This window comes from Guyanagaster necrorhizus (assembly GCF_019112545.1).
Source record: "Guyanagaster necrorhizus MCA 3950 unplaced genomic scaffold BT62scaffold_23, whole genome shotgun sequence".
NCBI lineage: Eukaryota > Fungi > Basidiomycota > Agaricomycetes > Agaricales > Physalacriaceae > Guyanagaster > Guyanagaster necrorhizus.
Genome location: NW_025064902.1, coordinates 561,932 through 582,502, shown reverse-complemented (window position 1 = coordinate 582,502; position 20,571 = coordinate 561,932). Strand labels below are relative to the sequence as shown.

The 20,571-nt window shown below is 48.0% G+C and overlaps 9 protein-coding genes across 9 annotated transcripts; 7 read left to right on the top strand and 2 right to left on the bottom strand.

Moving 5' to 3' along the window:
• Positions 1–342: 342 nt before the first annotated feature.
• On the top strand, positions 343–1,415 carry BT62DRAFT_921947 (uncharacterized protein; the record flags this gene model as incomplete). The annotated part of the gene is made up of 5 exons (XM_043184361.1): positions 343–378; positions 421–477; positions 533–660; positions 716–802; positions 860–1,415. 5 exons carry the CDS (start codon positions 343–345, stop codon positions 1,413–1,415), a joined length of 864 nt encoding a protein of 287 aa, XP_043036962.1.
• A 343-nt stretch (positions 1,416–1,758) lies between these two features.
• BT62DRAFT_332588 (uncharacterized protein) lies at positions 1,759–2,212 on the top strand. Its single transcript, XM_043180534.1, has one exon. The coding sequence runs from the start codon at positions 1,796–1,798 to the stop codon at positions 2,063–2,065; it is 270 nt and encodes an 89-aa protein (XP_043036961.1). The 5' UTR covers positions 1,759–1,795; the 3' UTR covers positions 2,066–2,212.
• A 2,256-nt stretch (positions 2,213–4,468) lies between these two features.
• BT62DRAFT_903233 (P-loop containing nucleoside triphosphate hydrolase protein) lies at positions 4,469–7,025 on the top strand (the record flags this gene model as incomplete). The annotated part of the gene is made up of 10 exons (XM_043183518.1): positions 4,469–4,621; positions 4,688–4,770; positions 4,824–4,974; positions 5,029–5,634; positions 5,704–5,731; positions 5,786–5,911; positions 5,966–6,088; positions 6,135–6,329; positions 6,389–6,614; positions 6,668–7,025. 10 exons carry the CDS (start codon positions 4,469–4,471, stop codon positions 7,023–7,025), a joined length of 2,049 nt encoding a protein of 682 aa, XP_043036960.1.
• Positions 7,026–9,183: 2,158 nt separating this feature from the next.
• BT62DRAFT_935082 (uncharacterized protein) lies at positions 9,184–9,902 on the top strand. Its single transcript, XM_043186853.1, has one exon. The coding sequence runs from the start codon at positions 9,259–9,261 to the stop codon at positions 9,829–9,831; it is 573 nt and encodes a 190-aa protein (XP_043036959.1). The 5' UTR covers positions 9,184–9,258; the 3' UTR covers positions 9,832–9,902.
• A 52-nt stretch (positions 9,903–9,954) lies between these two features.
• BT62DRAFT_332427 (uncharacterized protein) lies at positions 9,955–10,562 on the top strand. The gene is made up of 2 exons (XM_043180532.1): positions 9,955–10,476; positions 10,524–10,562. The coding sequence occupies exon 1, from the start codon at positions 10,078–10,080 to the stop codon at positions 10,432–10,434; it is 357 nt and encodes a 118-aa protein (XP_043036958.1). The 5' UTR covers positions 9,955–10,077; the 3' UTR covers positions 10,435–10,476; positions 10,524–10,562.
• Positions 10,563–11,336: 774 nt separating this feature from the next.
• On the top strand, positions 11,337–11,822 carry BT62DRAFT_332456 (uncharacterized protein). The gene has a single exon (XM_043180533.1). It carries the CDS (start codon positions 11,447–11,449, stop codon positions 11,720–11,722), a length of 276 nt encoding a protein of 91 aa, XP_043036957.1. The 5' UTR covers positions 11,337–11,446; the 3' UTR covers positions 11,723–11,822.
• A 728-nt stretch (positions 11,823–12,550) lies between these two features.
• BT62DRAFT_332389 (uncharacterized protein) lies at positions 12,551–15,005 on the bottom strand. Its single transcript, XM_043180531.1, has 4 exons — positions 14,917–15,005; positions 14,543–14,865; positions 12,791–14,492; positions 12,551–12,728 (listed from the first exon to the last, which is right to left on the bottom strand). Exons 2-3 carry the CDS (start codon positions 14,777–14,779, stop codon positions 12,792–12,794), a joined length of 1,938 nt encoding a protein of 645 aa, XP_043036956.1. The 5' UTR covers positions 14,780–14,865; positions 14,917–15,005; the 3' UTR covers positions 12,551–12,728; position 12,791.
• A 1,118-nt stretch (positions 15,006–16,123) lies between these two features.
• On the top strand, positions 16,124–16,808 carry BT62DRAFT_935077 (uncharacterized protein). Its single transcript, XM_043186852.1, has 2 exons — positions 16,124–16,445; positions 16,497–16,808. The coding sequence occupies exon 2, from the start codon at positions 16,542–16,544 to the stop codon at positions 16,761–16,763; it is 222 nt and encodes a 73-aa protein (XP_043036955.1). The 5' UTR covers positions 16,124–16,445; positions 16,497–16,541; the 3' UTR covers positions 16,764–16,808.
• A 525-nt stretch (positions 16,809–17,333) lies between these two features.
• Positions 17,334–19,975, bottom strand: BT62DRAFT_1009268 (uncharacterized protein; the record flags this gene model as incomplete). Its single annotated transcript, XM_043177528.1, has 18 exons — positions 17,334–17,763; positions 17,813–17,940; positions 17,974–18,058; positions 18,127–18,235; positions 18,293–18,304; positions 18,362–18,399; positions 18,610–18,635; positions 18,685–18,702; positions 18,763–18,772; positions 18,834–19,001; positions 19,027–19,055; positions 19,110–19,270; positions 19,327–19,365; positions 19,432–19,493; positions 19,542–19,556; positions 19,605–19,709; positions 19,801–19,856; positions 19,913–19,975. 18 exons carry the CDS (start codon positions 19,973–19,975, stop codon positions 17,334–17,336), a joined length of 1,554 nt encoding a protein of 517 aa, XP_043036954.1.
• Between the last annotated feature and the right edge of the window lie 596 nt (positions 19,976–20,571).

The following is a 20,571-nucleotide window of genomic DNA, read 5'->3' as shown; positions in this document are numbered from 1 at the left end:
CCGTCATGATCGATGAATCGGGCGCCGAATCGGGCGCATGCACGCGCTGTGAAACTCTACTTTGTGTCCAAAAACGGATCATCTCCGACAGGTTGTTGCCACTCTTCTGGGTTTTCCCCATTCTTTTCCCGTTCATAGTGGATTTGCTCTGTCTTTTGTCATAAATACTGGAATCCATAGGCTGGGTTATAGCAAGAGGAACGAAAAAATTCCAGTGCTATCCTTTTATGGAAATACAGGTTCATCAGCACCCGTGTCCCCTAAGACAATGTTCCCGACTGGATCTGTTTGACTCTGATCTTGATTACTCTTCAACCAGTCTTGTGGCGTCTTCCGCAGAACATGGCTGAAAATATCGATCTGGCACTGGTTCACAAGGTACATAAGTTTAAAGTCTTTCTTCAACTTGCATTGTTGCAGAAAGACCCTCCGACTTTTCCCCTCACCCCCGCTTGCTTCCGGATCCCTCCAATGGCGGTCAGACGATCTATTTTCCATCTTACACATGTTTCTTACCTTGATTTTATTCCAGCGCGTTCATGCCAAGAACCCTAAAGTGCACCAGTGCACGCATCCGGGATGCAAGAAGAAGTTCACAAGGGCGAACGACGTCCAACGGCACGAAAAAACGCACCTCGAAGGTAATCATTTGGAAATCGAGTCAGTAATCTCTGAGTTATTTCACTCTTCTTCTCTGATGCCGGTTCTGACACAGAAAATACCCATGTCTGATTACTGAGGTGGCTTGCCCCTTCAGCAGCCTGCAGCTGAGTAACCTAAAGGCCCACATCCATGCGAAGCAGTGAGTCTTCCAATATTCCTTTCTCCATAATAGCTGTACTTACCACTCATATTTCAGTGCCGAAGTCGAGCACTTGATGTGCTTCGACTGTAGGCCGACATACCGGCGCTTCGTGGATGCCGCCGAACTCGCTGAGCACCGTCAAGTCGAACACCCGCTTACCAAGATACGGAGCCATCGCCGCCAATACAAGCCATCCAAACCACGCCGTAAGGTCACTAAGGACATCGTATCTCCTCCGCTGGTGCCACTCAGTCCTCCTGACGATGTACCGCCTCGCTCGCCACCCACCGACAGATTTCTGCTCCCTCCGACTGCCCCTCCACCACGAACATCGACGCTACCGATATCAATCACAATACCACCTTCAGCATTCCACGAAGACGAATCACAACCCCCATGTGATCCTTCTCCCCCCCTCCCGCAATGGTATCGTGCCCCAAAACAACTTCAACATCATCCAAAGCTTTCCTCTCTGCAGAAGGAGGCGCGCGACACCAGCGGCATCAAACACACTCAACAACTCCCTTCACCGACGCTGAGCTCATCTACCACTGGTGAAAGCTCTGCCACAAACAGCCGGTTTCCTTTGCCCCCGCCCCTACCTTTCTGACTCATTACACACCGCTCTCATTCTCTCGACTGAGTAGACTATATCCAAAAGGCTTTCATCCTGTTTGCCCCTACATGAACGCAAAATTCACTTTTTTGCGAGCCCAATTACTCGTACCAAGTCCTGGCCTCGATATTATCTCACTGACTTTGGATCTTTCCGACGTTATGACCGGCAAAAGCTCCCCTTCGACGCATCCGTTGCCGCAGGCGACAGGTCAGCACCAGAGTTTATCGAGATCCATGCGAACCCCGACACCAAGATCAATCCGTTTCCTCTGGACGTTTATTGTAAGGGCAATATAATTCGAAAGACTTCGAAATAGTGAGCTTTCTCCCATGCCCTTTGTTGTCGTCTCTTGATGGATTCGGACCGCTAGCATGATCATCCGCCTTTGCACTTTCCTCTGCCACTTATCGATGACATGGCTCGAGTCGAAGCTTGACCCTTCTCTGCGGCCTACTATTAGCGAGGGCATAACGTTCTTCGAAAAGCTTTGTAACTCGTTGAATGAAATCACGACTGCACGCATCTGGACCTTATGCTGCTGTTATTTGCCAGCACTATATGCGATTGTTCTACACCGTCACTCCGCGGGTCATTCAGCCGAACCAGGATATATGTATGTTGAGGGCCTTGCATTTATTTAAATTCATATAAATTATCATAACCTTACCTGGGGAGAGTCGCCTTTGATCAAACCATTACGTGTTGGAAGCACCGTGCCCACGAGGACTCAGGATACCAGATATCTGAGGGCTTACAATGACTTCCAAGTCTCCCTTCATGCCAACCTGATACTAGCTCTTCCTTCTGTGAAATCTGTAGTCAGTTCGAGCTGTTGTTTGGGAGCACTGTGTGGAGGAATGGCTTTACTTGTATGTATGGCGAGGATTTCGTACTTGACACCCAATCTCAAAGCACCTGAGGCATTCATATCCGAAAAGAACAGCGAGCATCCTGAGTCAAGCGCTCCGGCGGGCTATTGTGAGTATCTGTCAAAGGCGATATCCAGAAGGAAGCACATAAGCATCCGCGGAAGGTTTAGAGGTGGCAGAAGCGCGCGTCAGTCTCAAAAGTCGCGATGCCGGTAATTCAGCGGGAGCTATTCTCAGAATCTGGTTACGTTGAAAGGGGTATGCGGGGTTTGAGACACGTCTTCCGATACATGCTCCTGGTAAGAACTGTGGAAGGCTGTGAAATGATTTGTGCATCCCGTCTGGGTCTAAATGACATTGTTGAAGGTATACATTCGCTCGGTGGAGAGTTGGTAACAAGGTGAGCAACCGTTAGTCTCCTTTCTATTCAACAGTCTGGCATGGTGGATTAGCGAACGTCGCACTCATCTAACGGTGCAACATACGTGCCTTGGCTCCATGGATTAGAGGACAAGGTGCCGAAAGAAGGTCAATCACTGGTCGAAGAACCCTGGAACGTCACAATAGACGCTCAGATCAACGGGAGGTGACACCCATCGTGGGAGCCGTCAATATATTAATAGTTCAGAGGTACTTGCGCTCGTTAGGAATACCAAATACGCAGAACCGCACCATCGTGAGTACCCTTTGTCTTGTTTCGGGATGTCCGCCAGAAGTAAGTATCAAAGACAGATACAGTAAAAGCGAGAATTCATCAAAGAAAGCGAGGAAGCAGCCTCGTCATCCGATAGCTACTCCAATTTCCATCCATGATGTTCAATTTCAGGGCAGAGCAAGCCACGGCAGATTTCTGCGTCAAACAGTCGCCCCTAGGATACCGGAATTAGATAAGGCATCCATTGATAGTCAGATACCTGAGTCAGGAGGGCCCCTGCCTCTTGACCGAACTGTTAGACAGTAATACAAGAATATTATTCAGCGTGAAAAGGAATATATAAGACTGCAGCATCTTTAGGCGTCAGCTAAGGGAGAAAATGGTGGATGGAAAGGGGCAGATCGGGACGGACCCGATATGCCGATGACTTCCCTTCACCGGTAGCTGCCGAAATGCCTTTCCTTCTTTTTCTGTACCACCAATAACCACCACTACGAACGTTCTGGCTATCGACAACGTGTCATTACGCGCAGAGTTCGACTTGCACTCGTATGCTGTAATGGTAGGAGAAATTGCACATTTGAGAACTCCTGAGTGAGGATAGACACCGTCGTTCTAATCGACATTCTCGTCGACATTGTGAAGAGAGAGATTCTGATCGCCTTTTGACACCAATAGCTTACTGTCAAGGAGAGGATTTCTGAAGGAAACATTCTGTGGAAGCCAGCAGAGCTCATGTACGTCTTACAAAATGGATCGCGTTGTCCCATCTGAAGCCTTTGCTAGTCAATGGCTCTAACTAGGCGTTACGGAACAGTCAGAAGCGAAATTTTTTTTGGCGGCGAGATGATGCTGAATGTAATAAACCTAGCGCCAGGTTCGGAGAAACATCGCCATTTTTGAGTAGCAACCGCTACTTGCCTGGCCCTATGATATGCATCTCACTTGGGGGCATTGATTATGATCTTTTCCGATTATCCTTCCCTTGGGCACGACTCAAGGGAATTCTCCTTTGGTGATTGTACATGAGTGGTTTCTGCCAGGCAAAATATCCACATTCTCATCTCTTCTGCAGGAAAACTAGCCGGAAGATATTGGCTGTTCTTCTGGAGCTATCAGTACACGTCTCCACCCCGTGCATCTGGGCTTCGACATCCTCATATGTAAGCGCGGAAGACATGATATGAGGCCTTCTCGGGATGAGCACAGTCCCATATGACATCGATCACTAACATTCTGTAATTCGATCATCACTTGACGAGAGCTAAGCGCTCTCTTTGAGTCTTGCCATTGGACAAAGCGGCACTATCTGATTCATGTCATTCGGACGTAATTGTAGGTTTCTCCTAATCATAATGATGCACCGCATTGAACCCTTTCCTATCAAGTAGGAGTCATAATGAGCCTAGTACGCTCCCGCGTGTATTCAAATATAAAGGGAGCTGTTATCAGGCACTTAGAGTTTGTCTCCCCACTCCTCATACTCCTCCGTGATCATGCATCGCCGATTCTCCTCTTTGATGAAGGCGTCCGAAGAGTCATCGAGGGACATCGAGACCGAGTCGAAGGTCTCAACTATCAAGGAGGACGACGAGCGTTTGACGCCGCCCACATTGAAGGTTAAGCGCGTCGACCATTACTATAGTCGGTGGTCGAAAAGCTGGAAGTATCGGGTATAGAGTGTTCTATCATGACCTTGGGGGGACGGCGAGTTGATGTGCTTGTTTTTGATTATACAGAACACGAGCTCGAAGGTTGTCGTCGAAGGTCTTCCACTGTTGCGGTCAGGAGACAATGACCCTTGGAAGGATTTCAGCTTTGTGTATGTTCACTGTAATGTTCATGGTGTCTTGACTCATATAATTACCCTTTAAGCATCGTGCGTACGCTCCCGATCCGTGAAGAGCTGGTTGCTTTGGTGGAACCGACCTTCAAGGTTGTCATCAAAAGCGAGTACATCTTGAAAGCTTGCAAGGACGTCATTCAATCGTGGCCTGGAATCTCTTGGAACTCTGATCCTTTGGAGGTACGTGCTTTCTCCGGTCCTATACGACCATCAGATATAAGTTCCTGTCTATAGCTTGATCCCGAAGTCTTCTTAACGTTCCTCGACGAGTTCAAGGAATATCGCGATCATCTTGCCTCCAAGAAGGCTCCGACCCAGCTCGACACATACGTCCTTTCCTCCATTGACCTCCTTCTCTCCTCCATCAGTTCCGACTATAAGAATACTATTCGCACCATCAACAAGCTGAAATCCCATGGCGAGATGACCTGGGACCTCCTCTACTCCATCCTTGTCCCACGTTCAATCCTCGTCACGCGTTGCGCTATTACTGGCGCACCGCGCCTGTTCAAGCTGGAGTCTGTTATGCACATGAACGTGGAGGGTATGAAGTGCTACCAGCTGAGCTGCGAGAGCATAGATCTTATAGACCGGCCTCTCACCCAGACCGTGGGGGTATCGAAGGTTACTACGCAAATTCTCATCAAGTTTTTCAAAGGTACAGTGAAGATTGATTCGCTGGATGCCTACCCTGTTAGGTTCCATCCCGACTCTGCGAAGCTGAAGGAGACGGTGATGCAGCGAGGCAAGAAATGGTCTGATCTTCGGGGGATTCATCACAAGCAGTTCAATGGCATCGCGGCGTTGAAATGCGGAAGCAATAGACTGTTGAGGCACAATGTTCGTCCTTTCGTCTCCGAGTCTTCTATGGACGTAGCCAATTGTGTTCTGACGTTATACTGTATCTAGGTCAAGGGAAGGATCATGGTTGATCGGGGTAGGACGATAATTTGTTCACGACCCTGCTTAACTGTCAATTAATGTCACTCAGCTTCCTTCCGACGTTTCAATGCCAACTACAAATATCCTACCCCTGTACCCAAGTCGGATAAGCCACAGGTGAATGAATACGGAAACACTATAGATGAAGAGCCGGTGCCTCACCAATATGCTAATGGTAAGCAATAGCATGTCTTGTATCGCCCGTCAATGCTGAATGATATCGTTGAAGGTGTTCTTGTGGATTCCCACCTCCGCGACGAAGAAAGCACAAACGATGTCGAGCTGACAGATGAAGAACTCTTGGTGACGCCCACTGTGGTTTTCGGATTTAGTCTTTCCGATAAACTTTGGTGTAAGCAGTCTCTCTTAGCTTGTGTGCTCAAGCTGATCCGGCACAGTGGAATTCGACGTCGAGAAGATCTCGGACGTAGAATGGAACAAGGACGCTTTTGCCAATCTTGTTCTTCCGACGGATCGCAAGGACCTCTTGCAGTCCCTCGTGGAGGCACACCATCGCGAACTCGGGTTCGATGACTTCATCAAGGGCAAAGGTCATGGTCTCGTTATCAACCTGTTTGGTCCCCCAGGAGTTGGTCAGTTCGTCTGTGCTAATCACTAGTTGTTGTGTTCGTCTAATCGTGCTCCCTGTCAGGTAAAACCTTCTCTGCTGAAGCAACCAGCGAACATGTCAAGAGACCCCTGTACCTTGTCGGTGCTGGCGATTTGGGTACGGATGCGAACAGCCTCGATATGGCTCTCGAACGCGTGTTTGAGGTCGCTACAACGTGGAAAGCCATTGTTCTGATCGACGAGGCCGATGTCTTCCTCGAGCAACGTTCTCTCCATGATCTCGTACGGAATGCCATGGTCGCTGTCTTGTAAGCGCTGTCACCTGTCGTTCTTCTACCGCAGTCTGACTGTAATTTTTCAGCTTGCGTCACGTCGAATACTACCGTGGCATCCTCTTCCTGACCACCAATCGTGTCAAGGCATTCGATGAGGCCTTCCTGTCGCGTATCCACGTCGCACTGCACTTCCATGAACTGCCCGTCGAGTCCAAGATACAGGTCTGGTCAGCGTTCATTGCCAAAGTGGGGGCGTCGGCGGATATCACGCCGGAGCAGATCCAGGAACTGGCGAAGCGAGACGTGAACGGTAGACAGATCAAGAATGCGGCGAGGACCGCACAGTCGTTGGCTGTGGGTCGTGGAGAGAAGCTCGAGTTCAAGCATTTCTTGAGCACTTTGGATGCCATGGATGACTTCACGAAAGAATTTACGAAGGCGTGATCATGTTAAAAATGAATTTTCATTCGTTATTTTTTCGCCACTGTACCATTAGATGTTGTAACTAAATACTGCCGAACTTGAGAATGAATAAAGTCACTACAATTCTGTACACAAGGAAAATGAAGAAACATAGTGGCTCTTAGGATGTATCGGCAAAGGAACCAGCCTGACAACGGACGCAACTCGAGTTGAATAGCGCAGAACCACAAATCAATAGTGATGTCCGGGTCAGGCTCAAGGCCGGCAATCCGGCCTGACCCAGCATAACCCAGCCCTGAAAAGCACCCGGCGAGCTTGGGGGGCCTGAAGGCTCGGTCTCAAACTATGCAAAGCCCAAGTCCTGGTCAGTTATGGTAGCATTGTAATACCAGTTTTGTAGAAGGTGAATAAGATACAATTATTCTGTTAAAGCATCAATATGGTGATTTAGAGCAAAGCATAACATGGAGACGACATGATTTCTACACCTCATCTCGTGTTCATGGACACTAAAAGCTCGATCAACTACCCAAGCCCGGCCCTGACGCGAGCAGGCTTTGGCGGGCTCAAGGCACGGGCTCATACTTTGTCACTACCTGTCCCTCCAAAGCCCCAAAAAACCAGCCTCACCCAGCCTGGACATCACTACAAATCATAGGCCAGATATTGAATGGCGGGCATTGGGTATTTTTGGCATATAAAATATGCTAGACCCGCTTTTAGCAAGTCCCGCTCTTTCGAAGGAGATCGATCGACTCGGATATAATGCGTAACATGGCACTATCAGCCAGGGCACAAAGCAAATCGACTGCAGGAGCAAATTCGTATATGTATAAACAAGATTAAAAACATGTCGACAAATGGTAGGAATGTCCTTTCAGTCATCCGAGGGTAGTTATTTGGGTAGGACAGCATTATTGGATTTATCAAGTAAATGTCATATCTTCGGTGCCAGCATTTGAATGAGCTCTTTCTATTTCAGAAAATCCTATGTCAATGCCCTGCAGAGAAGAAGATGTAGTTGTACATTGAAAATTTCATGTGGTCATCCTAGGCTAAGAGTTGTTGGACCAGAGCATAAGAAGTCTCAAGCTAAATGTCAGATGATAATCAAATAATAACAAGACTGCTGCCACTGGAGTCTGACTCTAACTGAAGAAAAAGCAAAAGGGAAAAGGGAAAGATATAAGTGAATAAGGGGAATTGAAGGTATTAGTACAAGGCCCATTAGAACAGGCAAGACACTAAGAGCCAGAGAGTTTAGTTATTTATATTGAATCTTAGCTCAAGACTAGGGTTACAGGGTGTAAACTATATGCTTAAATACTGTATAGAAAAAATCTTGGCTCTGCAGGCATGTATGATTCAGTTCTGTTATATCTGAGGCATGTTTCAATGGCAATAATGTCTTGATGCAACAGACACATTATTATCTGTCTGGTATATAGTCATTTCAGTGAGTATTTCTTATGCTACTAAATGTTTGGATAGGTATGCTTCTGAAGCTAATTGTCCGAGTCGTTGGAACTGTATCGTTAGGTCCAAGAGAGGGAATCGGGAATGGCTGGTAATAGTCTCGGTGTAGCTATGGACAAGCGGGAATCTACGGCAACGTAACACGTGATCTCGGAGGAACCGGACCGTGCCAACGCTCCCATGGTGCTTCTGCGAAGGTGTGTGTCAGGTTTCCTTCCACACCGCTTTAACTTAAACATCTGTAGAGAATGTTTTATCATTCAGTCACAGGCCAGCAGCTACAAGCATAAATTTCTCATTACGACCTTCACCCATCTGTATGACATTCGGATATTACTCTACCTCTTCTCTTCTCTGCGATTGTGGATAGGGAGAAGACATGAACAGTTCACCGTGTAGCCTCTCCCTCTTACATGTCACATTTGTGGGAATAAATGACGTCTGTAGTAGCATGGCGGCAGCTCCGAGGGATTTCGCCAATGCCAGAACATAGTTGACTCAGCTTTCTGGATATCTTATCGTCGTGAAGGGTAAGGTCTATGTGCTTGTGAGAATGAGTCGACCGTCATACGAACCTTCCAGATGCATTCCCTCGAAATAAAACTAGTGAGTCTGCTCTTTCTCTTCGGCACACCCATCTTCTCAAACTTGGCAAGGTATCTTCAGCCCCAAGGAATTGTCTATTGTCTCGCTGTCAACCAATATTTTCTGCCGCTTACCAAAACGACATCCCGCTCTCTCTGTCGTTTTACGACCAACGGAACCTTTTTCAAGTTACATGTACCCAGGAAACTCTCCTGCCGGTCTGCGTCCGTATCGCTGTGACAGACGCGATATGTCACGGCCACATGAACAAAATAACGGTCTCTCCGACTCACACCCCTTTCGCCGCCGCCATTCCCAATCTGATCTACAGGATATCGTGTCACGCTCTTTGGACCCCAACTACAATGGCATCTTCCTTCTCGACTGGCAGCAGTTAACATGCTTCACGATGCCATTGACTGTCTTCCCACCTCCAATTCAATCGTGCAGTAGGCAGTTCGACATGGACATCGATACTGCGTCTAACGTTCCAGGGTGCATCCGCAGCCATACCAGGCTGTTCTCGTCCTCGGGCTCAAAACCGGTCTCTGTACTCGGCAACGAGCATACGACGTCTCGTATTCTCCCACCGTCTCTTAATCAAACAGAGAGCTCACGAAGATATCAATCACCTTCCTTGCGGAGAGTATCCTCTCCCTGTCAGCAGTGCTCGTTTTACATCCGACCATGCCAATTCTCACCGCCATTGGCACCATTATGGCCGATGACGAACATCGAGGGTCGCATCCCTCATGAATGCAGATAAAACCATTCCCGGATGATCGCAAAGAGAGTCGAAGAATATTGCATTCCCGAAGATTAGGACGTTGCTCTATGGGCTGTTATCTCGTGCTGCGCACTCGTCTACTTGACAATGTTTTTGCCAAAGCGTGTGGGAGGACAAAGACAGGAGAGGCGCGTCTGAGGTGCGCAACAAAGACAAGTCCGGGTGCCACCATTCATCGTCTGGCTTTGTCCCTCTGCGCAGACCTACTTAAAAGCAACCTGGACTATGATCACCATCCACTGCATCCATTCCCGCTTCTCCTTCCGTGATGAATGGACTAGGCTATCTTACTTCTTACCAATCTGGTGCGAGCCAGCTTGTCCCTGCGAATGCCTCGATATCTTTCACGAATCATTCGGCACCAGCATATGGAGCAGCCATGAATGTTCAGATTCATCGCAGAATGCAAGATTTCAGTGGGATTCAAATGCCTACTCCATCTATGCCTCCCGAAACACCTTCAACCTCATGGTCGCCTTCAGGCTGGAGCGCGCCATCGGGACAAACCAGCCGCCCATGCCACCGTGGCCATGGAAGGTGCAGGTGGCAATTCTCCTACCCTATCTGAATGATGATCGCTGACCGCGAAGAATCACCGTTCCAACCGCAATTGCAAGGATCTTGGTCAGTGCCACTTCACCGAGTCCAAGTTAGAGCTCATCCTTTCACAGCCCGCGTGCACGGAAACTCAGCATATATCAGAAAGAGACGTTCCTGGTATCGCAGAACGGTCCCGAAGTGAGCTTCCTAAAGACGTTCGAGAGCCCGCTGTATCAGTTCAGCCGGAACGATGCGAAGCGGAGGCGACTTTTCCTCAGGTGCGAGCCCTGGGTTGATCCGGACAGGATCGAACAGGACAAAGTGGTGTGTTTGGGATGCGGGTGTGATATCTCTCTTGGGAATGCTGAGTATAATCCGGGTAACTGGATGCGCCACCGGGATTGATGTGTTGGTATCGAGAACGCGATTTTGAGTTTTGTCCTGGATGCTTGGGAAATTCGGACTGCGAATTCTTCTGTGGGGAGACCGTGATGCTCTCAGTCTAAATACTATGTATTTTTGACCTGCGGAGCTGTTACTGTTAACGAACAAAAGAGCCGTCGCAGTGTGAATGCGGCATGTACCGTTCTTGGCTGCACCGTTCGCCTTGTGTCAGGCCTCGCATGAGCATGCGCTGATCATGACAACTCCATCGAAATCGCCCTGTGCCGTTACGGATGCGAGTTCATTGATATTCGTGAGCACGGTTTCGATCACTGGAATCGAGAAAGGCGTGTAGCTTGCTGCAGTAAATATGGTTCCATACAGATCCTGGCCACTATCGGAGGATGGCGTAGGTTCGCGAAGGAGGAGAACGTTTGCCCCGGACGTCATCGCGGTCAGCGACACAAAGGGTAATGTGACCCTTAAACATTGACCATCACCTAGGACATCGCCCACTTTCTGCCCCAATACCAAGCACGATTCCGACACTGAAGATGAGGACTGCCTTCTACTGGCTGGCTATGCTGGTATCCATGGTGGCAAGAGTCTGCTCACCATGCAGCAGTAGCCTAATTTCTCAGACGAAGAACGAGATGCTAAACGTTAGTGGATGAGTTCTCCAACGTCTACATTCGCTGAGGATGACGATACAGCTGCATACATTGAAGATTGCCAGCTGCTTCTATTTGAGGTTTCAATTTCTGCGGAGGATAATTCAAGATATGGTGAGGCTGTCGTGTACGCCCATTATGCTTCACACTTACTGCATGCCATAGTGAAGTTCCATTCTTCAGTAATAATATCCTCGCAGAACATATGCAAATTTTTCGGGTTTAATAGTGATGGGATCTTTTCCAGATTTAAACGGAGTTTTTCAAGGCGATGAAGGTTACAGAGTCCTTGTTGTAAAGGTAGCTACAGCCATTGACATAAGTAAAATATATATTAGAAACCATATGGCTTATCACGAAATCTCAGCGTTTCTCAGGTGCATCATAACGGTTGAACTCCAATTCCCTCAAATATGGAGAGCAAGATTTTATATGTATCATCGATCAACAAGCAAGAAGATGCACTCCAACTTGTGAGCCCTGTTCAGAGTCACGCGGGCAAACTAAAATACTTTGAGCTGCGCGTCATACCATCGAATCCCCTACAGATGAGGGCTACGTCTTGTATCCTAGCCAGAAATGGACCAAGAAGGGAACAATACAGATGCTGACACAGCGCCTCGTCCTGAGTACAGCCTGCGGGAAGATTCCAAAGTCGGCTCAGACAAATCGCAAATTCTACGAGTCGCTCCGTCTCAATTTTGCGTAAGCCTTCCATTGGTAGAGGCTGGCTCCTTCCGGGCTTGTGTCTGTCATTTTAATTTCCGAGGAGAGCAAGAGAAACCAAGTGCGTCGCTACTACCTGCAATTGAGCAGGTGAAGTACTGGTCAGTGGTCAAGGCCATGATACTTGCCTTGTGGCTGCTGCAAGTACCCAGTCCCATTTCGACCAGGCGACAACAATCCCCACCCAAAGTGTCCTGATTTTGCCAGATGTCTTCGAGTCATTGACCTGGTCATAGATAGTGGTTGACATTGGACCATGATGAAGGAAACTCAAAGAAATGATGGGGGAGAGTCGCTGTTATGATGGTAGGGATCAACACCATAAGCCTGGCTTCTTACTATCATCACTAATTTCTGCACACCTCCTCTCCATTCAAAACGCAAATACGCCGTTTCTGCATATCAGTTAGCAAGAGCAGGAAGAGTAGTGAAATCAGTTTTCATTGGTGCGCAGCAAAAGCATGCAAATGGTGGAGAATGCTAATTATATTTCATTTGTGAGTATCTCAATGGATGGGATGTACCATCATATATGTGCAGTGAACTATGAATGGGCTGATGTATACTCAAGGTGAGAAACAGTACTAATCTAGAACAACCACAAAATATGTACTCACCTCAGATAAGAATGTTCCGACACCATTTAGTAATGCCCAGATGCCTCAGCCTCTGTGCTTCTTCACCGGCCATTTCGAACACAGACACTTTCTCAAACTTTTCGTCAGACAGTCTTTGCCCAATGACCAAATATTGCTTCTGTCCATAATGTTGGAGAGGCTTTGGAGTTATACCAAGCAATGTGTACATGTCTTCACGTATTGGGAACTTGTGGCGTGCAATGATGTGAAATGAATGTTCTGCCCCATTGGCATCTTTAATGATCAGCTCGCCACATCGCTCAACCTCTTTCACACTTTCCATGGCCAACCCTTGCACAAACCCCTTTTCAATGCAGTATCCTCCAAACCAGCTATCATTTGTCTCCCCATCCCAATCAACTGTCATCCAGGAGTAGTCATCCACAGGCAGAGGCCTCTTCATGACCTGGTCCCATGATGGTCTCCACTTCATGCCTGTATCTCCTGGTTCAGGATACCACAAGAACAGCTTACCCCGATTCCACACAGTCATTGCATTCACCAATTCCATCCATGCATCTTCGAGAGATTCGCTCTCTCGGTATGCCGGTATCGCCCTGGGGAGCAGAGGGAATGCCAGTCCTGCAACTTTGTCCACAGGATTGGTGGATACCCGGTCGTGCATCTCTGACAGGACCTCAAACATCTTGGGGAAGAGTGACAGCCACTGATTCCTATGATAGACAGTGCTGATGGACCACAGCTGCTTGTGAAACCTAGTCAATATCTCAGTATCATAGTTCCCACCCTTGTCTATTGGTTTCGCATGCAGTGGGCCATCAGGTGTATCCCCAACAATGATCCTGTGGTTGCCAATCTCCTGTAGTGTCCACGCGCGTCTAAACCAACAGCGATCACTGTCCAAGTCACCGTCCTTCAAAGTAAAAGGCTGCCCCAGCCCACTCAGGTAGACCATGACTGTGGCATATGCATACACACGTCCGATAGTGGGCACATCGAGCTTCCACTCTTCTGCACGCAGGTGCTCGCTTGGCCCACCCTCCTGTCTCAAACAGAGGACATCCAACCATGTGTATTCCGCTCCCAGATTCAGCATCTCGATGCGGATGAGGTCAAGGTTGGCATCTTTTGGGATGGGTACGGGCCATTCCTCCCCATTGATAGGCGTCCAGACGTCGACGCGATCTTTCGCGTCCATCCACGCATGCGATACTGGACGAACGTTCACAGTTAACGAGATCACGGGTAGAGACGCGTCGCTGCTCCACCATGGTATCACCCGATTAGCGTATAGATCCCAGACCCGTCGAGGTTCCAAATTCGGTTCGACAATCCGGTTACCGACAAGTGCATTTCGTCGCCTCTTCTGGTCCCAAGCTTCGCGTGAACGTATCTCATCTTGGATGGTATTCCGGCCTTTGATGCCCCATACCGCGCGGAGACGGCCATATACAGTGCCAAAGTCGTAGTTGTTCTTGATGCAGTCTTCGAGAGTGGAGGAGATGAATGGTGTGTCCAGGGTATGTGATGTTCTGAGGGTGGTGTTCAGTTGATCTAAGAGGCCCATAACACCGAGGGTGGCGCATGGAGTGTTGGCGAGGGAGGATGATATTATGGGCTTTCGACCGGCATAGGATCGTTGCAATGGAACTTTGATTGATGACTCCTCTTGGCCCATTTCAGTGAAGGCAGAAATGGTGGCTATAGGGAAAGTGAGGTCCTGAAAACATGTTAACAAACTCTTCTCTATTTGGTTGCTAACCGGCTTACCTCCTGGGCCTGAGGCTTTGGGAATAAAGAACCAGCCTCAGCAAACCAGCTCAGGGGTTCTGGAGCTGTTTCTGCACTGCTCAGATCAGGCGGTGAGTGTGTCGTTACCTCCAGAACAGGGCCATCACCTTCTGCAGTAGAACTGCCATGAGGTATCACCCCTTGAGACTCTAAAGGCGGAATTATGTTGGCATTCTGGTCAGAATCAGATATTACACCGGGATATGGATCCGTCATTGTCTGTGCAGTCAAAAAAGCGGAGCACAAGCGATTCCAAATCCTGTTGACGCCGCTGAAAAGTAGGCCAATAATTCTCGATGGTACTAAAGTCGTTGTACTGAGTACTCGAAACGAAATAAATTAACAATACATACTATTTCCCAATTTCTAGATTGCAGTCAAGGGATTGCAGAATCAAGGTGTATTTGCATCGAGGCAGGCAGGTGTTGCAGCTCGGAGATTGAATTCTACGGGCTGTTGCGAGGTACTCGTGTGAACAGCATGCTAGACGCCGTCAGAACCAATAATCGGGAGGATCAGGATTCGTCGATTATGGGGCGATAATCGGGGGAATAACCATCGTCGACTGCAACTGCAGAACCAATTCCGGAGTCGGTTCTGCGATTATGAGTTGTCAATTACTGGTCGATGATGCCTTCAACCATAATCACTGCTGAACTGTGACCCTCACTGTTGGAAATCCTCGGTAATGCACAGGGTAGACTCCAGGCTGGTAAGGCCGGAAGGTATGAACTCATTTTTCTACAGCTCCTACAGAGCTTGTATTTATACTCTCCAGACTTATATCTAGAATTTACTACAACTTTCTCTTTCTCTCGGGCTTACTCATCAGCTCTCGGCATGATGCCGGATTGCTCTTTCTAGAGCTTTCCAGCAAAATTCCAACAGTCTTTGCTCATGACGTTGCACAGTAAGCCCATAGCTGTCTGTTAGTTTGGTGTTGTTGTTAAGTGTTTGGTCATATCTTTTTCTGGTGTTTTTGTTGCCTGTGTTTGTTTGTTTGTGTTGGGATTTTGCTGGAAAGTTCTAGAAAGGGCAATCCGGCATCATGCCGAGAGTTGATGAGTAAGCCCGAGAGAAAGAGAAAGTTGTAGTAAATTCTAGATATAAGTCTGGAGAGTATAAATACAAGCTCTGTAGGAGCTGTAGAAAAATGAGTTCATACCTTCTGGCCTTACCAGCCTGGAGTCTACCCTGCGCATTACCGAGGATTTCCAACAAATTCCAGCGCTAATCGAGTTGGTTTTGCGAGCATGCTATGTGTTCGAGTCTTGTTGGATGCGCTCTCGTGATGTCGCAGGCGTGGTTCTACAGTGTCGAGTCAACCTCTTATTTTACGTGCAAGCTGCAAGGATATCTATTTCTGCACAGTGATCACTTATATCTTCAACCAAAAATTACCAGTGCATCACACAGATCACTGCTAGTAGGATAAGATGATGGTGATACCCTTAATTACCTACATTTGTAAATGTGACGAATCTGACAGCAACTCCGACTAGAGGCTTGCTTTGCTGTCAATCTCTTTTGCAATCTGCTTCCTCTTTGCGCCGCCATTATTTACTCTTGTATTCTAGTGTCCTCGTGGTACCCGTCGCCAATATAATTTGGTACAAGTCACTCTGGAGACTCTTCAAAGATTCCTTTTCTCCATCTTCTCTGCTGGCACATTTATATTATCCTACATGTTGTAGCCTCTAGGAATACCGATATCTGCAACGTGGAGATCCTGTCACTCCTTCGCAAAGGATCATGGGTTACACACCTTTATACTCTTGTGAATCCGACGTCAGGAAGAAATATTGAAATTTTCATTAATGATACCAACTACATCCAGATCACTGGGCCCTGCAAAGGCCTCTTTCCAGTGGTGGTCGACCTTCTGAATAATACCTTCAACAAAAGCTTAGAGGAAGATAAAAGAAAAACATGCCATTGAATTTCAAGGGTCACATTACCCTTTGTGTCGCTGACCGCGATGACGTCCGGGGCAAACGTTCTCCTCCTTCGCGAACCTACGCCATCCTCCGATAGTGGCCAGGATCTGTATGGAACCATATTTACTGCAGCAAGCTACACGCCTTTCTCGATTCCAGTGATCGAAACCGTGCTCACGAATATCAATGAACTCGCATCCGTAACGGCACAGGGCGATTTCGATGGAGTTGTCATGATCAGCGCATGCTCATGCGAGGCCTGACACAAGGCGAACGGTGCAGCCAAGAACGGTACATGCCGCATTCACACTGCGACGGCTCTTTTGTTCGTTAACAGTAACAGCTCCGCAGGTCAAAAATACATAGTATTTAGACTGAGAGCATCACGGTCTCCCCACAGAAGAATTCGCAGTCCGAATTTCCCAAGCATCCAGGACAAAACTCAAAATCGCGTTCTCGATACCAACACATCAATCCCGGTGGCGCATCCAGTTACCCGGATTATACTCAGCATTCCCAAGAGAGATATCACACCCGCATCCCAAACACACCACTTTGTCCTGTTCGATCCTGTCCGGATCAACCCAGGGCTCGCACCTGAGGAAAAGTCGCCTCCGCTTCGCATCGTTCCGGCTGAACTGATACAGCGGGCTCTCGAACGTCTTTAGGAAGCTCACTTCGGGACCGTTCTGCGATACCAGGAACGTCTCTTTCTGATATATGCTGAGTTTCCGTGCACGCGGGCTGTGAAAGGATGAGCTCTAACTTGGACTCGGTGAAGTGGCACTGACCAAGATCCTTGCAATTGCGGTTGGAACGGTGATTCTTCGCGGTCAGCGATCATCATTCAGATAGGGTAGGAGAATTGCCACCTGCACCTTCCATGGCCACGGTGGCATGGGCGGCTGGTTTGTCCCGATGGCGCGCTCCAGCCTGAAGGCGACCATGAGGTTGAAGGTGTTTCGGGAGGCATAGATGGAGTAGGCATTTGAATCCCACTGAAATCTTGCATTCTGCGATGAATCTGAACATTCATGGCTGCTCCATATGCTGGTGCCGAATGATTCGTGAAAGATATCGAGGCATTCGCAGGGACAAGCTGGCTCGCACCAGATTGGTAAGAAGTAAGATAGCCTAGTCCATTCATCACGGAAGGAGAAGCGGGAATGGATGCAGTGGATGGTGATCATAGTCCAGGTTGCTTTTAAGTAGGTCTGCGCAGAGGGACAAAGCCAGACGATGAATGGTGGCACCCGGACTTGTCTTTGTTGCGCACCTCAGACGCGCCTCTCCTGTCTTTGTCCTCCCACACGCTTTGGCAAAAACATTGTCAAGTAGACGAGTGCGCAGCACGAGATAACAGCCCATAGAGCAACGTCCTAATCTTCGGGAATGCAATATTCTTCGACTCTCTTTGCGATCATCCGGGAATGGTTTTATCTGCATTCATGAAGGATGGAAGAGGCAACACACCTGGAGAAGCCCGTCACGCCTTTGTGCAAGTAGTAGCACATTGTACCGGCGATGAAGAAGTCCGCTCCTGCGAATGTAGAGAAGACTACATAAATAGATATCTGCGAAGCATTAGTGTGGCCATACGTTTAGTATACGGCTACCGAAGCCTACGCTGATGTTTGAGATGTCCAGAAAGCTTGATGGGGTATATCTGTGGCAAAGTTAGCATGGGAGACGGCCACCATAAAGAGGCGTGCTGCATACGTATCATAAAAAATATCTAGAAACGTATCTGCGAGTCAGAACTGTATATACAAAATCGATGCTCATTGCTCACCGATTCCGGCGCCTTGGAAATCTCATTCAGGTCTTCAAGTTCGGTTATTTAGGACAAAAGAGGTCTCACCTAAGGAAGCGGCGACAGCAAGAAACTGCGGGCGGAGTCTGGAAGAGTTATGAACGAGCAAGAAGAGTACGTACAATGAACCATGGCAGCACCGTATGGAAATTACGACCAATTATTAGGAGACCAACAGTCAGGGTTCATTTATTTTAATGTCGGCAGAGACTAAGATTTTAATACTCTGACGGCGTATAAGCTGTAGCACTGATGGTTGAGTCTCTGATCATTCGAGAGTCAGTTGAGGAGCACACGCTTGGACGCCAACAACGATTAAAATCTGGTTAATAATTAGAGAAGGAGTGCAAAATCGTACCAAATTCACATACTTTGATTAGGAGCTGCAACTAAGGACGGAAGGAATTTCGGACATTCATATAATAGATGAAGGGTGGAAATAGGCACACCTTAAAACTCCTGCCAGCGAGGTGCGAACTCAGATGAACCTAGAGTTATGGTAGATGAGAGTTGTGCGTACCAAATGATCTCGAAGAGGGGAAGATAATTTCCAAACGATTCGATCAGATAGAAATACAAGGCATGAGTGCTTATCGCAACGTGAAGTGTATCGGGGATCCTGGAGATTGTAGTGATCACCTTTTTGGCCGACGTACGGTTACAAAGGCAAGGACCGGCATACTTTGTCCTAAGCTTATGAATCGGACACTTACATTGCGATGTCAGCAGGGTTTGAGACTGGCTGAGGAAAAATGAGCACTGAATCTTTCGTAGACACGATAGAAATTGAACCTACGTAAATCGAGTAATAAATATGCACGTCTTGGTGGTGATGACGGGATTTGGCTCGAAGATGGTTTGGGCCTTGATTTATCCAACAGCGCAGCTGAAAATCCCTGATGTCTGAGCTCAGATCTTCTTTGACTTGCTGAGATCTGATGGCCGGCGTTCCCAGTCCTGCACGGAGAATGCAGGTGAACAATATACCGAGCGAAAGAGGAACATACTCATACTCTTGCCCAGTGTCCTATGATCCGAGCGGTCGTTCCTTGCTGAAAGTTAATAAGAATATCTACTCATGGAGATACTTTGGCGCGCGCTTAAAAAGAGAAATCTACGTGTTGCACGAAACCCCACGACAGCAGGAAGCAGTGACAAAAACGAAAACAAAATTTCCACGCTAGGGACCTCACTCAGATGCATCTACATTGATGGAATGAGTGCCGACGATGCTATCTTTTCACTACGAAACAATCAGCTTTAACATTCTTCGCACGTAAGGTACACTGACCGACTATGATCAGAACGCTTCGAATGCACTCCTTGGGGGTCCTCTCCACGTCGCCTAGGGCTCTTGATACGGGTTTCAACGAGATACTGTAACGTTATTCCACCGCTGAGAGTTCAAACGTGAGAGCCATAGAAGTCGTGTTTCATTAAGGATGGTGAGCGGATGCACGGGTTAACGGTCTGATGTGAACGCTCACACTCTTCTCGTGATTGCCCCACTAGTCAAGGTGACGATCCGATGCTGGAGCTCCATCTTTTCGATGAATAAACGGCTTAGTATCATCGATAAGAGCGGAGACGAAGACTTACTACGATCTCCTCGTAACAAACAGGTACATAGGCATACGACGCCATGAAGATCGCTGTCTTCATGCGCCAGCAGCGTTCAATCTCCTCAGTTGATATTCAGTAGTTTCGTGTGATGCACCCTTTTCTCGAATCCCGATCACCGCTTCTAGCGTTTCTCCTTTTCACAGGTCCTGATCGTTCTTTCCCCCATCTCCTTCTCTACGTTCCTCCTGCTCCGGCGCCAATTGCCTCTAATTTCATTTGTTCCACATCCTCACAATGACGAAACCGGTCTTAGACATCGTGTGTCGTCAACGAGGCAAAGAGTGTTCCGATGAAGGAGAACGCCAGGATTTGAAGGATACATGAACACTGGCTAGAGATTCTTTGTGGATTCAGCAGTGTATTCAGTGCTTGCACCTGGCAAAAGTGTAAGTGCCAAGATGACAATAACAGCCTAGTGAGTACCTGTTTCATCGTTTGGAAGAACGCAGTCACTTAAAGAGGGGAAAGACCATGGCCTGTTGTGATAGCGTGTCAGCCAAAGGTAGAAAAAGTGATATCTGACGTACGATCCATAGGTGTCAGCCGAAACGATGACTAAGGTGTTCCCGTCGTACTCGGGACACTCTCATTTTCGGTGTGTCGAAGCCTGGTCGGCTGGGATGAAGTCGAACCTG